This window comes from Diabrotica virgifera, chromosome 8, assembly GCF_917563875.1.
Source record: "Diabrotica virgifera virgifera chromosome 8, PGI_DIABVI_V3a".
Taxonomy (NCBI): Eukaryota; Metazoa; Arthropoda; class Insecta; order Coleoptera; family Chrysomelidae; genus Diabrotica; species Diabrotica virgifera.
Window position 1 is genome coordinate 142,048,898 of NC_065450.1, and position 14,273 is coordinate 142,063,170.

The 14,273-nt window shown below is 34.0% G+C and overlaps 1 protein-coding gene across 4 annotated transcripts in view; it reads right to left on the reverse strand.

Moving 5' to 3' along the window:
- LOC114342354 (solute carrier family 15 member 1-like) overlaps window positions 1-14,273 on the reverse strand; it is a 148,809-nt gene that overhangs the window by 67,528 nt on the left and 67,008 nt on the right. For all 4 annotated transcript variants that reach the window (XM_050658484.1, XM_050658483.1, XM_050658482.1 and 1 more), the window contains exon 11: window positions 11,897-12,000. In XM_050658484.1, coding sequence (XP_050514441.1) covers window positions 11,897-12,000 — 104 coding nt within the window. The remainder of the gene's footprint in view (window positions 1-11,896; window positions 12,001-14,273) is intronic.

The window sequence follows — 14,273 nt, forward strand, 5'->3', positions numbered from 1 at the left end:
AATTATTTTGGTTTGTTACTTATAGACCAGGAACCAAAGGTTTTCACCTCGCAATTTTTACAGAAAGAATCGATTTGCTTGATAATTAGAGAATAAGTAGTGGATAGTCCAAGGATCAAAATCTATATGATGCCGACAGGCGCTTTACCATGGGGGTGGTTGACATCCCATCTTGGGGGAGGAAATTTTTTATTATTTTTCACCGCAAAAGTTAATAAAAATATTCATTCTAAGCAAAAAATGTTCTATAAATTTTTTTGATAAAATTAATAGTTTTTGATTTATTCGCTATCGAAAGTGTTAGTTTTATATATAAAAATCAATGTTTTTCGATGGTATACTCATTTACGATTCACTCAATTTTTGCAGTAGAACAAATTTTATCTAACCAAGTTCTTGGGAATTAAACTACCTGCAATTTCATATTTAAACATTTTTTCGTATCTCGGATGCTAATCTTTCTATTCTGAAGAAAATGGCATTTTTTCCAAAATACACAAATTCGTTATTCGCTTTTAACTCCAGTTTTTTTAAAACTAATCATTCTATGTTTTAAAAACTAATCATTCTAATAGTTCCCTTCGTACTCAAATGGGAGTAAACATAAATCAAAAATGAATAACCATTTTCAATTTCGTTGCAACACGAAACTACAGCCGCATCATTATTCCAGTTCAATCAGAGAGTGCAGCAAGCACCTCTACCGGTTTCGAAAGTTATTAGTCTCTCATCAGGAGGTACATATGGTGCTCTCTGACCCAACTAGGACAAACCCCGGCGTGCAGTCACGGATTGCAACGAACAAAATGGCAGGGATGCCCTAGCGGCAACTGCTATCAAAAAACTAAGTTTTTAATCTAATAGCACATAAAACAACATCCAAAAATGCCATTATACATCCTACCAGACTGAAACCAATGGGAACCTTCTCTGGTAACACCTCCGAGGCTTCTACAATTTGCAAGCCATAACGGATGCTGAGACTAAGGAAGATGAGGGAATTTTACAATTTATAATTCACTTCCCATCTGCTCAGCGCGGTAAAGTTCCAACGAGAATAGTTCCCTTCGTACTCCAATGGGAGTAAACATAAATCAAAAATGAATAACCATTTTCAATTTCGTTGCAACACGAAACTACAGCCGCATCATTATTTCAGTTCAATCAGAGAGTGCAGCAAGCACCTCTACCAGTTTCGAAACTTATTAGTCTCTCATCAGGAGGCACATATGCTGCTCTCTCTGACATAACTAGGACAAACTCCGGCGTGCAGTCACGGATTGCAACGAACGAAATGGCAGGGATGCCCTAGCGGCAACTGCTATCAAAAAACTAAGTTTTCAATCTAATAGCATATAAAACAACATCCAAAATTGTCATTCTACATCCTACCAGACTGAAAACAATGGGAACCTTATCTGGTAACACCTCCGAGGCTTCTACAATTTACAAGCCATAACGGATGTTGAGACTAAGAAAGATGAGGGAATTTTTCAATTTATAATTCACGTCCCCTCTGCTCAGCGTGGTAAAGTTCCAACGAGAATAGTTCCCTTCGTACTCCAATGGGAGTAAACATAAATCAAAAATGAATAACCATTTTCAATTTCGTTGCAACACGAAACTACAGCCGCATCATTATTCCAGTTCAATCAGAGATTTTTTTTTTATTACTTACTTACTTTAAAGAGTATTGACTCTATTATTTTGGTGGCTTAGGCCGTCCGCACATGGAGCGACGCTCGAAGCACTCAACTCGATTCAAATCATCTCTCCCTGCCACTCAAGTTCCTTCGTTGTGGCATTGAGCTCCGTACACGAGGCGTTTACGATTGCAAAATCTCCTCGTCTTGTACGACTCTCGTTCCGTGCGATCTGAAGCGAACGAGAAAGTTCGAGTGAGACGCACGTTTAGTCATTATTTCATTTGTTTGCTTCGTTTTTGTTGATTTTTGCCCTAAATTAAATTTTAGTCTTTTTAAAGATCGGTGAATGTTATGTTCGTTGATTGTAGTACTATTAGCTTTATGGAAATATATTGTTTAACAATAAAACACTGAAAACGTTTGTTTTCTATACTTCCACAAAATTTATTATAACTAAGTGACTACAGCTGTTTCGGCAGAATGCCTTTCTCAAGTGATATAATTTACAATGTGTTTGCCTTTTTAAGTCTTCAGCTGAAGAGGTTGAGGAGTGGGGAGCTGTTTGTCTCGAGTTGGTCATTCAGAATTATATCTGTATTTTTCAGTTTATTAATTTCCATAGATTCTAAAAAAGATAACTTAAGGCCTTTATTTTGAATATGCAGAATTTGAAACTCTTCATTGAAGGAATGATTATGATCTAGAAGGTGAAGTGCGTATGTAGAAGTGTCTGCTTTTCTATTGTTGAATACCCTTTTGTGTTCTGCTATCCGTTTGTCAAAAGTTCTGCCAGTTTGACCGGTGTACGTTTTCGGACAGTCACCACAAGTTAGTTTGTACACACCACTCTGTAGTTGCTTTCTCTTTCGGCTTTTATTGTTCTTAATATATTTGCTTAAGTTGTTGTTAGTTCTGAAAGCTGGTGTTATTCCTTTCTTTTTTATGTGTCTGGCTATTTTTGTTGTTATCTTGCCAGTATATGTGAGAGAGCAGAAGGTACTAGGTTCTTTCTGTGGTGGTGGATACACTAATTTCAGGGCTTTCTTATGGAGTTTTTGGTTTAAAATTTTGTTAACTGTTTGTTCGTTATAGCCGTATAACGAACAAACAGTTAACAAAATTTTAAACCAAAACTCCAAAAGAAAGCCCTGAAGTTAGTGTATCCACCACCACAGAAAGAACCCAGTACCTTCTGCTCTCTCACATATACTGGCAAGATAACAACAAAAATAGCAAGATACATAAAAAAGAAAGGAATAACACCAGATTTCAGAACTAACAACAATTTAAGCAAATATATTAAGAACAATAAAAGCCGAAAGAGAAAGCAACTACAGAGTGGTGTGTACAAACTAACTTGTGGTGACTGTCCGAAAACGTACACCGGTCAAACTGGCAGAACTTTTGACAAACGGATAGCAGAACACAAAAGGGCATTCAACAATAGAAAAACAGACACTTCTACATACGCACTTCACCTTCTAGATCATAATCATTCCTTCAATGAAGAGTTTCAAATTGTGCATATTCAAAATAAAGGCCTTAAGCTATCTTTTTTAGAATCTATGGAAATTAATAAACTGAAAAATGCAGATATAATTCTGAATGATCAACTCGAGACAAACAGCTCCCCACTCCTCAACCTCTTCAGTTGAAGACTTAAAAAGGCAAACACATTGTAAACTATATCACTTGAGAAAGGCATTCTGCCGAAACAGCTGTAGTCACTTAGTTATAATAAATTTTGTGGAAGTATAGAAAACAAACGTTTTCAGTGTTTTATTGTTAGATAAAATGAACTTCCATCAAGTAACGGTCGAATCCATCAATTAATATATTGTTTGTAATGTAAAATTCTGAAAACATTGAACTTCTGTTCCTAGATGTTTATTATAAAATTCGTTGAGGAAGTAGAAAAATATCCTCAACTGTATAATGCAACTGTATAAAAATGTAATAATACCGTACTCTTCACAGTTCGAAATAGTCGTTTTGGTTACTATATAAAAAATGCGTTAATTTATAAAAACAGAATTGACTAGTGTGCGGAGGGCAATCGCTTGTGACGCAGGGTTCGTACAAGACGAGCAAGACGCGCGAACTTGAGACGTGTCTTCGATCGACCCATGTGCGGACGGTCTTAGGCATGTTATGTTGAATTTAAAATCTGATGATCTAATTCTTATTCCGAAAACGTTTGTTGTCTTGATGTAGCCCTTTTTAGGGATATTTTTAAATATACCTTTTACAAACAAATTTTAAATCTTTTGTGATTCATGGTATATAGCCAACTACAGCAATTCAAAGAAAGAAATAAAGTACAGTTGATACCAAACCCTTTTTTCAGTGCGTCATTAATTTCGACGTCATATAAGATTTTAAGAATGTCAGAATATTAATATCTACCTATGTTTATATAAATATGTGGACACGCGCCAACTCGTAACTTTTAATGACAAACATTTTCAAATCAAAATGTACACCGGCCAATTCGCAACTTTTCTATTACCTGACCTGCCAACTCGAAACTTTCTTCAGGTAAATTCGAAACCATTGATTAAATCTAATACCTTAAATCTTAAATATAAACCGAATGTTTCTTGGTTTGCGTAAAAAACAATATATTTGTATTATATTATGTACCTATAAAAAATAGCAAAAATTGAAATATCTTAATAACATAATTGCAAAAATATTATAGTGTTTCATTAACACGTGTTATAAATATTATTTTCATCAAGTATGGCTCTACACGAGCTTGGTTTTTATCAAGTAATTGTAAATTCAATATTTAGATGTTTAGCAATGACAAATTATTTAAATCCATCTGTTAATTTAAAGGCAAGGGGATTTTCCATATGTTTATTTCAAGTCTAAAAGATTATACCTTTATTTAGTTACGAATTCACCGGTAGTTGATTGGTTATCGAAAAATTAACTGAGGGCCAGAGTTACCAATTGGCCTGTAATTAGGATGGGGGATTAAAGTAGTTACGAATTCACCGGGACCCAAATATGTAACAATATTTTTATATAAATATTTGCCAGAATATTAGAATTTAAAATGTTTTAAGGAAAAAATAAATAAATATAGAATAAAATTTCACTATACAATGTCCGAATATACGATTGACATAAATTATTATTTATATTTCCGTCAATAGAAATTGAATCACAATATAACAAGTATAAGAAAAACTTCTGTTGGAGTGAAAGTAAAGAGAAAGATATACTCCAACAGAAGTAAGGAAAAAGGAAGTAACTAGTGAGACAAAAATGAAAATAGATGGGATGTAAAGAAGAGAGTGAAGTGGCTTCTACGTGGAGAAGCCGCAGTAGGAAAAATACTACTTTCCAGTAGTATTAGTGGAGGAAAGTGGAAGGATGTAGAAGTGAAAAGACAGAGGCAAACTGAATAGAGTTGGCTAGCATGAGATGCAAGAGAACAACTTGACACTCAAGGATGGATACGGCTCGTTTGCATGCCTGTCGAAGAACAGTAGCTCAAAGTAGATAGTAATGATGACTAAAAGATGCAATAATAAAATAAGAATAATGTACTGAAAAAGAAAGGAGATGAATAATTGCTAAAGACGAACAAAACAAATAAAACTAACAAATCATGGGCGCCATGAAAATGATCTTCGATCATTCTCCCAGGTATCTTACACTGCTGTTAAATATTAAATAAATTAAATCTGTAATAGTGAACATAAAGGAATAATAAAATGAATGATATAAAAAATAAGTAAATATTTATTATAAATAACTACTAGATTTTTGACAATCTCTGAGTTACACCAAGTACATATCATGTGACTCTAAAATGACATGTTATACAAAGTTATATTTGAGATAACTACAATAATGTTATCTGTTACAAAATTACATAAGTACCGCTTACTTACATATAGGGTACAACTCACATCAGTCTTCTACCAAATGGTTATAGTACGCTTGCTACGTACCACTAAATTGAAACCGACGAAGATGAAAATAATACAAATAAATAGGCCCAAGCCTCACTAAGAGAAAATACAATAATGAATAAGCAAAGTTAAATATACAAATGAATAAAAGTTATAGTAATGAAGTTAAGATAAATACCGAACCGATGACCTAAATTAACCGAGCAAATGCAATGAAATAAAGTAACGATGAATTAACCGAACAAATGAAATAAAGCGAATAACAATAAAATATTTGGGAAACAAGCAAGTAATATTACAAAAATAAATATCAAACCAATAATAAAATATAAAAACCTAATTTTCTAGGTTTATTACCTTGTGTACACAAGTAACTTACCATAGATCGTAAATAAGTTTGGGAACCTAATACAATAGTATACAAATATGTCATATAAAAAAAACCAGAGGTAAACTAAATCTGGAAAAAAATTAATAGTGCATTAAACTAAATGTCTGAAACGTAAAAACCAATAGTTACTTAAAGCACACTAATTGTTACCAAACAAACCCAAACGACTCCTAAAGAGGTTGCTGCTGCATCCTCAGAAATGAGCATCAGGATGATGCGCCCCATGCCCTCCGTAGGCCCAGGTGGCAGGACGAAAAGGAGCTGGAATGCCCCCAAAAAGCTTGTTCCCCAAAACCCCGATAGTGGTCTGTGGTGATAGTTGGCTGTGGTCGTGGCTGGAATCGACGCCTTCCAGGTGGTTGAAGGATTTACATGGTATGTTTTAATATTTCTCCCAAATGGCGGATAGGTCAGTTGTTCATTTACTGTCCCTCTAGAAACTCTGGATGGATTCTGGGAAAACCACGGGATACCATTTTTACTTCAGTGGAACGTATTTTTCCAAATAAAATGGCTTAAGAAATGAAACCTTCCGCCATTATGGAACCAAAAGTTCGTCGACCGAATTCCAGCACACTTCACAACCAAGTGATTTTATTGACTTGAATTTCCGAAATAGAATTACAATTGACATTTTATCCGCTAAAATTGTGTAAGTACAGTCAGGTCACTTTTGTTTCAAATTATCTTTATTCGCATCATGGATTGGTCATCCATTTAGAGTATTGTGATTGTCAACCAATTATACATATATAAGTATAAGTCACTTTAATATGGAAGTATCCTTCAACGAATAGGTACATAATTTTCAAAGTTCTATGTATAATTATCAAGGACGTACGTTTTTTTCTTTCACTTTGATCTTAATGCGTTAGAGCGATTTCGAAAAACTATGACGCACTGAAAAAAGGGTTTGGAATAATCTGTAGTTGAAAGCTTTAATTCAGTATGACGGGACCGACATCTAACAGAGAAACTAGATTAGGATTGTAAGAGTATTTGTGGACTATACAGTCCACAACAAATTTGGAAGTGAAATGTGGACTTTAAATTCTGAACCAAAGAGAAAGTAAAATGTAGTAGTCATGGACTATCTTCGAAGGAGCGCCAGAATATCAATGTGCGTTAGAATCACCAACGATGCCAATAAAGATAGATTAAATGCCAGACAGATTAACTGATAAAATGGCAAGGAAGAGTCTTAAGTGATTTGGACATCTACGGATGGACGAACGTAGATTGCCTAGTAGACTATTTGGATGGATTAAACTAGGAGGACGTAAAACAGGAAGATCACGACTGGCCTGGAGTGAAAATATCAGGAAGGCATTGGGACGCAGGAATTTTGGAGAAAGAAGATGCTCAAGGCAGGAAAAAACCTTGGCGTGGGAATACATCCCCTAATATACGGTGTCCAGAAACTCTCCCGACAAACGAAGACCGGAGATTCTTTAGATAAGTTTAAGAAAATTTAAGCCAATCCATCTAGTCCAAAAATACTTCCTACGGGAGCTAGAGCTCTTTAAAGAAGCCGTCTTGAAATTAGTTTTTCTTAAATGCCTCCAAAAAACGAAAACTTTTACGCTTATTTATCTTTTAGAGATTTATTCCATCAATCAAGAATTTCTTGTACCGGTCATATGCGTCCGTTTTGGGTACGGCAACGGTTATTAATTTTATCGCACAACTGTTTTGTCTTTCACTTCTAAGCATTCTTCACACTAGATTATTAAATTGTGTGGTTTTATAGTACTAAAAGGTACTATTGCATTAAGTCTGTACTGTTTGCACTGTTCACGTTAATGCACTGTTTTCTAGAAAAATCAATTTGAAAATTTTTCGTTTGTTGAATTTGAAAAGAAATTAAAAAAAATCTATTTAGAAAACGAACACTGGTATGTTTATTTATCAATCAGAGATAAATCGATTTCATTAATTCAAAACTATCAATTGCGCGAAATTCTAGTACCTACCGTCGTATGCGTCATATGCGTCCGTTTTCGGTAGGTCAACGGCTATATTTTATTGCATAATTTTTTATCTTTAATTTTTTAGAATCTTTGACATTTGATGATTAAATTATGAGGTATTTTAGTATTAAAATTGACTCTTGCTCTTAGGCCCGGTTTTTCAGTGAGCGGTTAAAATTTGGGTTAGCTAACCTAGTTTAAATTTTAACCAATATTTTAACCCTTATATCGTTTTTCAATGCTTTAAACCAAGATGTGCAATTCTATAGATTTTTGACAGAAAAATAAACAAAATAGAATTTCATAACCTATTTTATAAATAACAAATAACATAACATTACAAAAATGATTAATGCATTCAAGTTCCGATTCTTCATCTGATGATGAAGATATAATCAAGAATATAATAATACATAATACAATATTTCCCGCGATAACACAAAATGTCATAATTTAACTAACCTCTTCTGTCAGCAAATATAGATAAACGTCTGTCGGAAAATTCGGAGTTAAACCACCTATGATAGCGAGTATCGGTTAAAATCTTGGTCAACTTAAACGGGTTTAAGCGATAACCTGGTACTGAAAAACTGATTAACCATAAAAATTTCGGTGACCGAAAAATCTGGGTTAACCCAGCACTGAAAAACCGGCCCTAAGTCAGTAAAATACACCACACTTTTTTGAAAATGTTTTTTAAAATTGTTTTCAAATTCAAAAAACGAAAAATTTTCAAAGCGATTTTTCTGGAAAACGGTGAATTCTACGGACTTAAAACAACATTACTGTTGGTACTAGAATACCTCATAATTTAATAATCCAGTGTCAAGCATTTTTAGAAGTTACAGACGAAAAAGTTATGCGATAATATATTATAACCGTTGCCCTACCCAAAACAAGCGCCTATGACCGGTTGTAGAAATTCGTAATTGATGGAATCGATTTATCTCTGAAAGATAAACAAGCGTACCAGTTTTCGTTTCTCTAAATAGAAGTGTTCTGGAGATATTTAAGAAAAAATAATTCCAAGACGCCACCTTCAAAAAGTTCTAGCTCCTTTAGGAAGCATTTTCGGACTAAGGCCCGGTTGTACAATCGAAGTTCAACTCCGGCTCAGCGCCATTACCGAGTTCAGGGTAAGAAGTGCGTTGTACATACAAAGTTTAAGTCTTGAACTCGGTTTAAGCCCGGGTTCAGCTGAGCGGTCTATGTTCGACGGTTCAACGCTGGTTCAAGGATTTTTAACCTCACATTTTTGTCATTGTCAAGAGAAATCATAATATTTACACCTTAAAAATGAACCTAATTGAAAATTTAACTAATTATAAGATTTTCTGGAAATGATAAATATTATAGAAGAAAGGAGAATACACAGAAACAGTGTAGGGCTAGAGAAAATTTTGAAAAATGGAATTATAATGATTTTGTGCAAATATTTTGGAATGCTGGAAATGCTTATTGCTTGGCAAAGAAAATGCTGTTCAGTTCACTATTTGCATGAAACTATTGTTCATAGAATAAAAAAATCGAACAGATAGAAGAACGAAAACAAGTGCAAATGCAAATTTGTTATTGACATTTCAAGAACCAAGCTGTATCTTCTAAGAACATGGTTTTTATTGCCTTAAATTAAGGTTTTGTGCAGTGAAGTGGACCCATATCACTGGTTTTAAGCAAAGGACTCCTTTTTGCAACTTGTGGATGATTTTGAAGCAAATGTAGAAAACGATTTTGTTAATTTATTAAATTAAATGTACATAATTTATTATTAAATCTAAAATTAATTAAATTTGTACCATGCTGTAGGTAAAATCCGTTCACTAAGCTCAGACACAACTGGCTAGTGATTTTAGCAAGTAATTTTGCCAATTTGATAAAATTTTGCAAAAAAAAACAAAAAAATTACCTACTAAAATCATTAGCCAGTTGTGTCTAGAGTTTAGCGAACCGACTAATGATTACAAACTAATTTACATTCTAAAATTATTTAAATAAATACCTTACCTACTTCCCTAGAATAAGGCAAATATTAACATTTTTGAGTGAATTTGAAATCATAGCTGTAAACAGTTAAATATTTATGAGAAGAGAGTGTGAAGATTGAATTAGTATCTTCGTTGGTGATAGTGGTTACGGAGTCAAAAAAAACCTGATAACACCCTTACGCAATCCTTCGTCACAAGCTGAAATTTTATTTAATGAGGCACAATGAGAATGCAGAATGTATAGACACAATTAAATGGGTCTACCGAATAACAATTGTTAAGTGCCGTGCTATTCGTTTTTAAGAAATCGAACAAAAACTGTTAAAATTGGAATAATGGTAAATTTATACATTTAAGGGTTAGTTATTAATACAGTTTGTAACTAACTGTACTGTATTACTAATCCTTGTCAATCAGCCAGTCAAAACATGACTAATTAAGAAGAATATACATTTAAAGACCGTAAAGTTCATATAATATCAATAACGAAGAAAAGTTAGTTCAGTTGAGATGTAATTTAAACAGATGGTACTAAGCCGGAGTAATTAATTACTAATCCTTAAAATGTATAAATTCAGGTACCCTTATTATAAATTTAACAGTTTTTGTTTGATTTCTTAAAAACGAATCACATGGCACTTGTTATTAGGCCAGGGCCGTCATTTGATAGGGGACAGTGGGGGCATTTGCCCCCCCCAACCCTGAAAATTACTGAAATTTACAAAAAATAGATCAATTTTGTATTATGTTTGCATATAAATGTATTGTATATATAATGCTTGCCCCCCCCCCTATTAAAATTTCAAATGACGCTCCTGTATTAGGCAGACCCATTCAATTGTAATTGGAACATCAATGTTACACAATATTACAATGCTTTTTAACAACACTTTGCCCATACTACATGAAGAAGAGGAAGTAGCAATGGCATTATCCAAAAATTTAGAAAATTTAAGTCTAGAGTCTCTAGAGAATCATGAGAAGTACAATTTGTCAAACGTAGGAAGAGGTTGAAAATCTTGTGCATGAATGCTTTGTTAATTTAAAATTTAGAAAATTAAACTAATACATACAACAACTATTAGATATTTATAAAAATATCTTACTATCTACTACAATCAATGGCTTTGATAAACTTCTTTAAAATTTTGGGGGCTAACATTTGTTTCATTTTATTTTGTACAATTTTGCTGTATTGTTTGGCCAAAGATACCAATATTCCTTCTTGAGAGGTGAAATTGGAAGGTATTTTTCCGTCCATTGTAGAAAAAAATACTAACAAACAATTTTTTACCAAAAGAAAATAAACACATTGCAATAATATCCTAATAATACTTATAATACCTATTCAAATGGTCTGTTCACAAATTTAATGTAGGAACTTGATTAAACTAAATTATAGAAAATACCGATTAAACTAATAACAGTAATAAAAGAATTATATTGACAAAAATCAAATAATAATACATAAATGACGGGAAAATTTATGTCGAGAATTGACGGGAATTGCTTTGAATACGCATGCCTTACGTTGCCAACCTTACCAAAATTTGCAAGAACCTCGGCTTAACTGAACTTGGCATTGAACAACCCGAATGAAGTTAAACCGACGCTCAAATTGAACCCGGTTCAACTAAGCGATCGCTTAAGCCACCAATGTACAATCGGGCCTAAGTGAATTGGGTTAAATTGTCTTAAAATTATCGGAAAAATCTCCAGTCTTCGTTTATCGGGAGAGTTTCTGGAGACCCTGTATATTACAAGAAATAAGAAAAATAAATTTACAATGGAGAGGAAGAAAAGACGTAACGGAAGGATAAAAGAGCTAAATGAATATTTAAAAGGACAAGATAAAAGAAAATAAACAGAAAGTAATACACATCATAAAATATATCGCCACAAATTTTGTGTTTTGATAAATCCAGTGTTTAAACTTACAACCTTTTCAAGATTTTTATTATTAATATTATAATACCTTAATCTAGGATAACCATTCAAAGATTTTCTAAAATCTACTGGATCAGCTGTAAATGATTGGATCTCATTTTTGTTGTTGGTACCAATAAAAATTGAATCAATCTAAAAATAAACATTAATAACTTAACTAATAAATCATTTTTATATCTTGATATCAATAAAAGGATATATGTATAATATCCATATTATTGAAGTTTATGCTTTTGGTGGATTTGTTACTTGCAGAGATAAAGTTTAGATAATAAATGATTCCTGTATGTAATCGAATAACCAGAGACCTTCATAATATGTAAGGCCTAACCAACAATATATCACTGTAAGAACTTAAATTTAATTATTTCTAACTCAAAACTTCTCTTCTTCGTCGTATTTTATGTAGATAATATGGCTCTATTCTTCCAAGTTCCTCCAGTTGATGTTCCCTCGTTTTCGTGGTCTTGCAACTACTAATCATCTTCCTATTGGGAAACATTTTCTTGTCATCTTTACTACTCTGTTTTTTGTCAATTCTGCTTATCGTTTCATTTTAGTTTTTCTTTCTTACCCGTCTTACCATATTTTTTAGGATTTTGGATAAAGATTGTATCTAGTTTCTGCTCTATCTCGTCTAACCGTGTTTTTTTAGGATTTCGGATAAAGATGTAATTATTCCCTAATTATGCCCTATTTCATTTCTCTGACCAAGATAGTATTTTCCAACTACGTGATCTACGTTAAGGCTTCTTCTTCAAATTTTGCGGTAAAATCTCTTAATGCGTTTTTTCGTTACTCTTATGGCTTCGACTAGCTGTCCAGCTGTTGATAAATTCGCTCTAGTTCTTCTTTTGACTTGTTTGCTGTAGAAGCGTTGGCTTGTATTGTAATGATATCATGCCATAACAATGATAACAAACTGGCGCCCCATCAAAATAAAAGTTACCAATTTGTCACTGCCAGTCACTACCAGTTACAAATTGGTACCCGAGCAAAAGTAAGAAATTATACAAGTAAACAAGTCACAAATTCACAACAGGCAAAGGCACAGACTCAGTACCAAATCCACGACATGCACGTCGTGGATAAATAGAACCTGTTTAAAGATGATTGAGTTGCTTTGTTTTTAGATTCTAAAGAAACCGAAAATGAACCGAATCGAGAATAATCCGAACCAAAAATAAACCGCCGCCGATGCAAGAAGCAAGAAGGATCAGAACAGAAGACCATCTGCTGTAGAAATGCTTTGGCACACAATCCTAATGGAGTAAGGGGATTACTCCCAAGATCTACAGAAGGAAGCACCTTCTAACCAGTCATCCGAAACTAATTCACGAAAAACCGAATAACCGAAAAAGACAACAATGTTGATGGGACCACGACGTGTAAGAAAATACCTTCAACCGTTGAAGATGAAGCCAGCAGGAAGAATGTGACCATTTGCTGTAGAAAAGCCTTGGCACACTGTCCCAATGGATTAAACCACGCCCAAGATCTACAGAGGGAAGCATCTTCTTGACAGCCATCCAGGATCAGTTTACGAAGTAACGAAGAACCGACGAAAATTGCACTGTTGATGATTCCAAGCCGTATAGCATATACGGCACAAAAATGTATGCTTTTTTTGTTTTCCAAAGAGAAGGGGATGTAATGATATCATGCCTGCAGCCGGCGTTCGGCAGGTCAACCGTAGAGGATCGAAGGAGTTTCCATGTTGGTGCAGCCTTCCTACGCACCACCACTCCCGCAATGGCTATCGAGAGCGTATTTAAGACGAGCAAGCAGGATCAAAAAATCAGTTCTTCTTGGCGTACTGAACCAGAAAGAACTCAATGGAAGAGTTGCAATGGATTGTGTTGGAACTTTGCCGAGGTGGGCGCGCTTTGTAATGAGGAGGGGTTCCGCCGGAACTGGAACTGTATCTGCAGTAAGAGCTAAGGCCATCTCCGATGGCCGGAGATGATAGATGGTGACTGTGTGTCGATGTTTGATTGTTATCGCTTTGGATTGAAATGTGATAAGCTACGGGACTGAGTGTGTAGATAGATTGATTTCGTGTAGCGTGATTGCTATTGTATATATTGTGTTGTGTATTGTATTATTCTAATATTATTATTATGTTTTGATGACAGTAGACAGTAATAAGCATAATGTTATTTTTCCTTTGCAGAAGATATAATTATAGTTTATTTTATTTATTTTGAACTGTATTGAGTCTCTCGTTCTAATAGAGCTACCCATCACAGTATAACATTTCTGATAAGTTTTTTAAACAACTGAAGGAGTATGACTCTTTCGAAGACTGAAATAAAATTCTTCACGGAAACGAGCAAATTTCCACCTATCACCGCATGAGAAGTAAAGGGTCAATCCACTAGTTCTGATTATTCATGTAGCTTCCT